At 35.0% G+C, this 10040-nt stretch overlaps 1 protein-coding gene across 1 annotated transcript in view; it reads right to left on the bottom strand.

Moving 5' to 3' along the window:
- Positions 1-225: 225 nt before the first annotated feature.
- Positions 226-10040, bottom strand: part of Slco4c1 (solute carrier organic anion transporter family member 4C1) — a 56527-nt gene continuing 46712 nt past the window's right edge. Inside the window, exons 11-13 of the mRNA XM_052750296.1 lie at positions 7333-7397; positions 5817-5954; positions 226-3035 (exon numbers count right to left, since the gene is read on the bottom strand). Coding sequence (XP_052606256.1) covers positions 2875-3035; positions 5817-5954; positions 7333-7397 — 364 coding nt within the window. The 3' untranslated portion in view covers positions 226-2874. The remainder of the gene's footprint in view (positions 3036-5816; positions 5955-7332; positions 7398-10040) is intronic.

Below are 10040 nucleotides of genomic sequence, written 5' to 3'. Positions count from 1 at the left end.
CTGAATAAAAAGGAGATAGCATACTGAGCACAAGCATCACTTCTCTCTGCTTCCTGACATGGTGTCACGTGACCAGCAGCTTCATGTCCCTGCTGCTGGATCTTCTGTGCCATGATAGACTATAATCTCACACTGGGATCCAAAGCACATCATTTCTCCCTTCACTTGTCTGACTTTTTGTCTCAGCAATGAAAAAGCCAAGATAATCAAACACTTAAAACAATGTGATATAAATAGTACGATTTAATAAAAGTTACATGTAGTAATTATTTACAGAGTTGTTTGCGACAAAGAAAATAGGTGTATATTTTATTTATATCTTCCTTCAATTTACATAGCAAAGTCAAATATATACAATTTTCTCATGTGTATGAATTTTATATTTCTATTTTATGCAGTTAAGAAAATTAAAATATTACAAATTTTAAGACGTTCAGATATGTGCAAAATTACAGCAGACCCACCTGCAAGTTATTTTAAAATAATTATAAGCTGTGGCAAATATATATTATGGAAATGTATTCTAAAAGCAGCATACTGACACATATAATCTGCATGAATTTACAAGTAGAAACAATGAAGATTACAGTAGTGTATTTACCCTCGCACGAATGGAGGTATCCTTTCTAAATTTTATGTGCAAGTACCAAAATTATTGGTTCCCTTTAAACATTTTCATTTGCAAGTTTATTAAAAAAATATAAAAGGAATACTTCAAAACTGAGTATGCTGAAGACAACATCAGTTTGATGAACACTTCATTATGGTTGCCAACTGTCTATTGACCTGTTTGTCAGACTATTTCTATGTTTAGGATGTTTTTTCTTCTCCCTAAGTGGCAGGACACTCATCTGTATGTATGGATAGTTTGTTTCCTTCCTTGTTCTTGTTTCATGTTTCTACCACTGCACTTCTCAAGTGTGCCATTATGTTATGGCTTCCCACTGGATTCCATGCTTCCACACACGGGATGAAGAAAGTCTATTGCCCTTGGCCACAGTGGAGGCAGTATTTAAAATGTGCCTGGTAGATGGGGATGAATATGCTCACCTGAGGTATTACGTGTATTTCCCTGACTTTCTTGTGTTGTCCCTTTAGTGGACGGAACTTGTCTGCTTCCAAGTTCCTGAATTTGGGCTGTATCTTTTAAGCGGATTTTTGGTTCATAAATGTTCCTGAGTTAAGTAGGTCTAGACCTCTGTTTCCTGAGACTGCACCGTTCATTTCATATTCAAGGTGCTTCCAAGTTTAACTCCTACCTCATCCCTCCTCCTTGAGTTTAAGCTTGTAAGCGACATTAGGTTCTGAAGTCCTTGACCACACAGATTACACTAGACACAGTGACATAAATTCTGCGACTTCTAGTGCTTCTGACTCAGACTTTCTTCCAGGTCTTTTCTTTTCTCTGGACTTGCATTGTCCTGATGGGGAACCTGATACACAGAGTTTATAAAGAACTAAAGGGGGGTGGGGAGTGGCTGGCTGGTTGGGAACCTGATACCAAACCTCATTAAACAGAATCTTGAATTTGCAAAAACAATTCAAATATTATCACCCTTAGTTTTGAGTGGATCTTTTCAGCACCAAGTATCAAATTCAGACCTTGCACTCAGCTACATCCTTAGCCCTTCAATACTTTTCTTAGTTAGAAATAGTATTCACAAGAATAAGTTGTTTTTCCTGATGCTAAATGACCAATCTCCTCAGTACTTTATGTAAATTTGTCAGGAACCCACACAGATGGGATTTTGTCCCTATGATGTCAAGCATATGAAATACTTATGCTTCCAGTAAATGCATTATTGAATTTAAACTTTTACTAAATAACAACATCTGATGCCTGTTAAATGAAACTCTATTTTGGTTACTATAAGTAATGTGCTAAGTGATTAATTTGAAAACTAAAATTTGAAGTATTCAATACATAAGCATTTTATGATACATAAGGCATTGTGACTGTTTGCCATGTCTAGGTGGTAGTTTTTATTACAGGACCTGTTTTGTTCCTCTGAATATGTAATTAAATAATACTATCACAGAATCATAAGTTTTAGTGTTAAAATTCAACAATATTAATGAATCACCTCCTAGAAATCTTATTCTGAATTGAAAATATGTGTAGTCAGTGCTGATATTTCTGAGGTGGCAGGGTACTGGAACACAAAGAAGATAACTATCCTACATTCTACCAGTTCAGTAACCTACTATGGAAATAGATGGTAGAAAAGGAGATGTAAAAACAAATTACATTGTAAAGCTGCCTTGAATTTCATGAGTTTTAAATAACCAGTTCCAAAAATCAAATAAATTTGATTAGCTTAAATTTTTTTGTTGTAAAATTCTCAAATTCAAACTATTGACAATGAAAATTAAAATGTAACTAGTTATAGAAAGACTTTAAAAACATGTCAGCGTGAGCCAGTAGTGGTGACAAACACTTGTGACCCCAATACTTGAGATGTAGTGCCAAGAGGATCAGGGATCAAAGGTCATCTTTGGCTACCTGAGTTCCTGGGCATCTGGGGATATGTGAGGCCCTGTCTTACAAAGAGCAAAACAAACAAAAACTGATGTTTTAATTTGAGTGTAAGTCTTCAATTACTTGTTGTTGGTCACTACTCCTGTTACTCCTTGATGACTGCACAGCTAGAAAATGGGATCAAATAAGAATCTGTGTGGTTTGTGGCTTTAGGTGAACTTGAAAGGCACAGGCCTGGGTTTTTTGTTTGTTTATCTGCATTATAACAAAAATAGGAATCTGGACCTAGGCAACAAACACCCTCAATTGTAGAACATGGGTTTTTAAGTGGTGGTCTACACAGACTGGACAATGGTGCCTTGGCATGGTGTGTTCTTGCAACCTCTTTTCCTTTTTCATTCTTCATTTTCTGCTTTGTTGAAATCCTCTTCTATCGAAATAGTAGACACAACTACATTCTGACTCTGAAATGACACCTCTGTGCCTGGCGGTGGTGGCTTGTAGAGGACGATTGCAAGTCCATTGAAGAATATGGTGATAATTTTACAAGTAACACCTAGATACAAAATAAAAAGACAGTCATGCATTTGGACCATTAGGAAAGACTGTTTCCACTGAGTGATTCTTCACAGATAGAAACTTCCAACTTTAAAGTGAATAATTTATAAGGAATAAAAATCTGTATATTCAAATTTTAAGTCATAAGAGAGGCTGAGTGTGGTAGCATACACCTGTAATCCCAACATTCGGGCAGCAGAAGCAAGAGTTTCACATTTGAGGCCAACCAGGGTTTCACAAGAAATTTCTGGGCAGCTTAAAACAGAGCAAGACTCTGTCTCAAATTAATAATAACAACAATTTAGTATTATTTTATTAAAAATAAGTAAATATATATAAATAAAATATAAGATATAACAATTATTCTATTCTTGAGTATAATTACAAAATTAACGCTGTATTATGTAAGAGCCAGTAAATCCTTAACTGGCATTCCTTTGCCCACTTTTGTTATTCTTTTCGAGAAGCTATTTTGCTATATATTTGGCCCAGACTAGCATCAAACTCATGATCATGTGATCTCAGCTTAATGGGAGCTGGAATTATGTATGTGCACCACCACCACACCCAGGCTCTGTGCTCCATTTCTGAGTTTGTGAGCACATACTATATCCAAGGGGGGGAAAATAATCAAGAATCAAGAATAAATGAAATAAAATATCTCACCATCCTTAGATTTGCATAAAGTGAAGAAAGTTCATGTCAAAAATGGAAAATAATATTAAAAATAAGAAGGCTGCAGAGTTCCTAGGAGATGGCCTAGATATGAATATATCTTATTTAATACCCAAATTTGTTCTGTCATATCAGCTAAAACCATGATCTAGTCAGATTTATTACATAAATTCTGATTTGATTTCAAATAATTCTTCTTTTGTCACAAGTACATAAAGATAAATTAGTTTTCACCATAGTATCAGCATTACTAAGTGTCAGTATGGAAAATGATCTCACAGTTTAGTTATTCCAATAGTGGAATTCCCATTTGTTAATCATGCCTATCTACTAGAAAATATCTGAAAATTAGGAATTCTCCTTGATCTATCTAAGCCTTACAATTTATCGAAAGATCACTGACATATTCAACTATCTCAATGCTTGGTTGTTGATTTATGTTTGAAATGTAAAGTTATAAATCTTTTTTTCTCTAAATTAATCTCTAAATATTTTAATACAATTGCAAAATTTCTCCCTCCTCTTTATTCCCTCTAAACCCTCCCATACAACCCTTCTTAGCATCTTTTAAATTTGTGGCATTTTTTATTAATTGTTATTAAATGTGTATGTACATATGCATAAATATTCCTAATTACAACCTTCCTGGCCTGCATAACGTTACCTGTATGCATGTTTTCAAGGCTGACCATTGGGTATTGGATAACCAGTTGGGGGCTCTTCCCAGGAAAGATTACCCTCCTCTTAACACTCATCAGTTGCCTGTAGTTCTTCATGTAGGCTTGAGGCCTAGTCACAAGCTAAACACTTGTCCTTTTACCCACAGTTAAGTGTAGTGTTCACCCCTCATCAAGAAAACATTAGGAATAAGGACAATAAAAACAATTTGGAGTAATAGGCAAAACTGATGAGATTAATTTTATCCAGACCAGCTAATGTTTGCTCTCATCGTGAGTTTACATATTTATTATTTAATTATTTAGTAGATATTGTGTTTCTGTAGTTATGAATTCAGATGGTACACTCTGGTCTACATATAGAGCAAAAAATGTGTTTTGATGTGTGTTAAAATGATAGCAATGAAAATCAAGTGACACATATATCGATATATATATATATATATATATATATATATTATACACACACACACACACACACACACACACACACACACACACACACATATGTGTGTTTGAGAGAAGAGACAGTGTCTCATTCTCAGCCCAAGCTGACCTGAAACTCACTGTGCAGCCTAGGTTAAGCTCAATTCATACCTATCATCCGGGCTCAGGTTCCCATGTTCTTGGATCACAGCTGTGTACAATCATGTCCATCTAAGAATTCTCTATATTTAAATATTGCAATTTCTTACATTGCTATGAATGTTTAACTGTCAAATTGTTACATACAACATGTATACTGTATTTTCTTAATCTTGTCTTTAATTCATCATTTAACCAAGAAGATATAGACTACCATCAACAAAATGAATTAAAGATCATGGTAATGCTGGAGAGATGGCTCAGAGGTTAAGAGCACTGACTATTCTTCCAGAGGTCCTGGGTTCAATTCCCAGCAATCACATGGTGGCTCACAACCATCTGTAATGAGATCTGGTGCCCTCTTCTGGCCTGCAGGGATACGTGCAGACAGAACACTGTATACATAATAAATAAATAAATCTGTTAAAAAAAGATCATGGTAAAACACTTCTGGCAGCTGCAGGACATTCACCTACTATGGCTTTACATAGTTTTCAGAACCCAGACACTTAAGAGGAAAATCATTACTCAGGGTTTTTCAAATACTCTTTTATCTTTTGTGTTTATTTTCCCAAACATTTAAGAGAAATTGTTCTTAAAAAAAAGCACATGACCTGTAATATACAGAAAGTGAAAATTTTATTCTTTTACTTAAGAAGACTGAATGAAAATTGCAGAGGCCATTCACAACTTCTGATATCATGTTGGGTAACTGCTTTCAGCCTCAGCACTGCAGGATTGCCCCACAGAATATCCTGAACATCATACCAAAACTAGACCGTAAATTGCTAACCATGTGATTCACATTATTCTACTCTAAAGTTACCAAGATGTCAACTTACTTATGGCTACCAGCATATGGGCCATCCTGATGTTATCATAAATCCAGCAAGCTCCTTTTATTCCACATTCATTGACATCCCACAGAACACATGTGCTGTCTATTGTGACACCAAATATAATTGGCCCAGGTATTGTGCCTAGAGGAATTAACAACAAAATGAAAATAGGTGAAGATTATAGCTTATAATCATAGGTTTTAATATGTATAGCTATACATATATTTACATAATACAAATAGGCTTTACTCTATCCACCTGTACATTAGCCAATTCATTCATAAGTCAAAGTGAATTAAAATATTTGTCAACATATTTTAAATTATAATTTAATTTAAAATATAATTATATATTTCTAACCAATTCAAAAACATACTTTAATAGAAAACATTAGCACTATGACCAGTGAGAGGCTCAGTGGGTAAGGGCACTTGCTTCCCGGTCTGGCAATCTTAATTAGATCCTGAGACCCATGTAGTAGAAAGAGCGACGCAACTCTGAAAGCTGTCCTCTGTCCTGCATACATGCACAAACATGCACTAAATAAATGTTAAAAAAAAAAAAACTAAAGACAATTTTATTCTTATACTGGGTTAACACTTAGAAAAAAAATTTGTATTTTGATTTTGATTTTATCTGATACAAAAACTATAAGTAGTAATAAGGTATCATGTAATGTTTGAGAATCTGCAGAATCTTTAAATTCAGGCAAATACAGTTACATCCACAAACTATTAATTATTTGTAGCAAAAGCTTTCAAAAACCCATTTCCCTAGCTTTTTAAAATGTTAGTTTAGTAAATATTTTAGTTTACCACTTTCATAAGGTAACAATTGAATCCATCTCTCGATTTGGCTATGATAGATTTAGAAAATAAGAATAAAAACTTTTGGTACACAAGAAGCTGATAAAGTACTATATGTATTGCCTGTACATTTTGTGCCTATTTATACACACACCAATGTGGGCATGTATGTATAATGTAACATGAATGTATGTATGAGTGAACATGTCCACATACAGACATATACAGGAATATTTCTTACACACACACTTACACATACCAGGAAGCAATGAACTTCCACATAAGTAATCCTCTCCACCTCTACATATTACATGTGAGTGAATACAAACAAATGAAGACTGAAAGTATCAGCATAATAATTCATACCGAATATGTATGAATGTTTGTGTTATGTATGAATTATTATGGCAAGAAAAGAAACTGTATGCTGAGATCCATATTTGATATTTCAAGTGGCTCGGATATTCCCTTGAGGTTATATCCATGGTGGGATTGGAAACAACGGATAACAAGTCACACAGGTGAGATGTAAAGCCACTGTATTCTCATTTCATGTAAGCAGTGCTACGTCATGAATGTTGGAACACAGCTTTCATCAATGACAACTATGCGTTCTTTACTTTTCGACATTTTCTTAGTGTATAACATATCTGAATAGGTCAGTAACACTAATGAACCAAAACAGCATATACTAATGTTTTTAAATAACATACCTAACAACCGCAGTACCATGAACTGTACCCCTAATGCTAGAGACCGCTGTCTGTGATTGACACACCTGCAAATATATTCAAAACAAATGAGAAAAAAACATCAGGGTACATATTAATTATAGTCACTCTTTCACATACATGGACATCAGTTTAGCATCTCTACTCAAGTAAATGTTGTTCAGATGAAAATATTTGTAAAATCTTACATGGGAATTATTCTGAGATTACAAAATAAGAATGATATCAGTAATAAAACACCAAAAAGTCATTAGCCTCTGAGAGTTTCAACAAGATCAAAGGGAAAAAGAATCCAATTTGCCGGGCGGTAATGTCGCATGACTTTAATCCCAGTACTTGGGATTCAGAGGTAGGCAGACATCTGAGTTCAAGGCCAGCCTGGTCTACAGAGTGAGTTCCAGGACACCCAGAGCTACACAAAGAAACCTTGTCTCAAAAATCAAAGAAAAAAAAGCATTCAATTTCAATATTTATCTTTCATAAAACCCCTAAACAAATTAGGCATGGGGGATGTACTTCAGCAAAATAAAAATCACAAATGACAACAGTCACAGGTAACATAGTCAATACTCTGAGATTAGAAGTAGGAAAGGATGCCCACTCTCAAAGTGTTCCAATTCTGTCCAGATGAAGTAGGTAACAAAAAAAAAAAGAGAAAGAAAAGAAAAGAAAAGACCTACAAATTGGAACGGAAGAAACTGCCTCTGTTTTAAGATGGAGTAAAACCTCCACAAAAAGAAATATTCACATGAATAAATGGAGTTAATAAATTTGAGGATACCAAATCAACATTACCAATCAGTTACATTTCTACACACTGAAATAAATATTCATAAAAGAAACTAAGAAAAAAATCTCACTTACAAAAGAATCCAAAAGTAATTAAATATCCGGAATTTAAAAAATGGAGAAAAAGTCTTGGACTTCAAAACAATATAAAAAGATGTTAGGAAACGACACACATAAAAAGAGACATCTTAATATTCACAAATCAAAATAATGTTGTCTACATGCCCATATTCTCCAAGACAATTAGAATAAAATCCCCATCAAAATGCTAATGAAATTGTTCACAAAAAAAATAGATAACACAATCCTAAGATTCATATGGAAAAGACCCAGAATAGCTATACCAATTTTGGTCAATAAGAAAAAAATTGGAGGCATAATATTACCAGATTTCAAATGACAATAGCAAAGCTATAATAATAAAAAGTCTGGGTCTGTCATAAAATTGTACACAGAGATAGTGGAACAACACATACACAGACACACACATACATGCACACACATATGCACTGATATTTGACAAAGACATTAAAACACATATGGGGGAAGAAGATTTTATTTAATAAATTATGTTCAGAAAATTGTATATTCTACATTCACATGAAAAACAATGAAATTTGACCCTTTTCTCAAACTATATACCAAACGCATTCAACTTGACTAAGGACTAAACATAAAACTTGAGTCCGATCCTTCCAAAGGCAAAACCAGAAAGTTTTCCACATTCATTTGGGCAATGACACTTTTGGCTATCAGACCATAATATAAGAACCAAAGCAAACAGAGGCAAATGAGGCTGTGTCTCACAATGCTTCTGCACATCAAATGAAGCAAAGTGGAGAGCCAGAGTACAGGAAAGAATCATCCAATGAGGCACCTGGGAAGCACTTTATACATAAAATAAATCGTAAACTCAAGCAAAACGATAACAAGAAAAAAAATTCTAAAAATAGGCAAAAGATCTTACTGGGCACTTCTCTGAGTAAGACATAGCAAGGGGTGGGAAACGGTGCTCAAAACCAGTGGTCATGAACAAATGTGCATCGAGACCACGAGGAGAAGCTGTCTTGCGCTTACTAGTTCAATTATGATAAAGTGAAACAAAATGATCCAGAGGAAATGAAAAGGAAGCCAGTGCAAACTACCAGGAGGAAAGTGAGTTGGTACAACAGACAGACAGCAGTTTCTCAAAAAAGTTAAAACCATAAGTAGTGAGTGGTTCAGCAGAATGTCAAGGAGATCGCCGCACTTCTGCGTTCACGGCAGATTTACTGGCAATAGTTAAGCTACCTAATAACTCGATCATCAAATGAATGGATAAAGAAAGTGTGGTGTATAAAATAATTATACCACACTAGGAAAGGGAAGTCTTTCCACTTGTCCAGCATGGATCCCTTAGAGTACATTGTGCTGAGAAGGTCCAGATGAAATTCAAACTACAGTGTAATTGCGTGCTCTCATTTTGGACACTGAAGCATCGGCTGCATCAGAAGTACGGGCAGGCTGGTAAAATGGTAAAAAGGTGCTTGTTGCCATGAGTGGTGATCTGAGTCTGGTCCCCAGGAACAACACCGCAGAAAGAGAAAAGTGACTCTTGAAAGCTGTCATCTGACCTCCAGGCAAATGCCGTGATATATGTGTACACATATGTGTGCATACAAATAAATAAAAATTTTAAAATCCTTCTTAAGAAGTAGAGAGTTAAGTGGTGATTACCAGAGGGCCAAGGTCAAGGAAATAGTCCAGTTCTATCAAAAGCTGCAAAGTGTTGATCATGCACGTTAAATTCTGGAGATGGAATGCATAGTTCTGTGACTGTACTGTACATTAAAGGCAGAACAGGCTCAACTATATACAAGTTCAAGACCAGCCTGGGCTGTATGAGACCCTGCATTAGCCTC

The sequence above is a fragment of the Peromyscus californicus genome, unplaced genomic scaffold (assembly GCF_007827085.1).
Source record: "Peromyscus californicus insignis strain IS unplaced genomic scaffold, ASM782708v3 Scaffold_21__1_contigs__length_65335640, whole genome shotgun sequence".
NCBI lineage: Eukaryota > Metazoa > Chordata > Mammalia > Rodentia > Cricetidae > Peromyscus > Peromyscus californicus.
The sequence above is the reverse complement of the archived record's forward strand: the minus strand, read 5'-3'. Positions and strand labels throughout refer to the sequence as shown.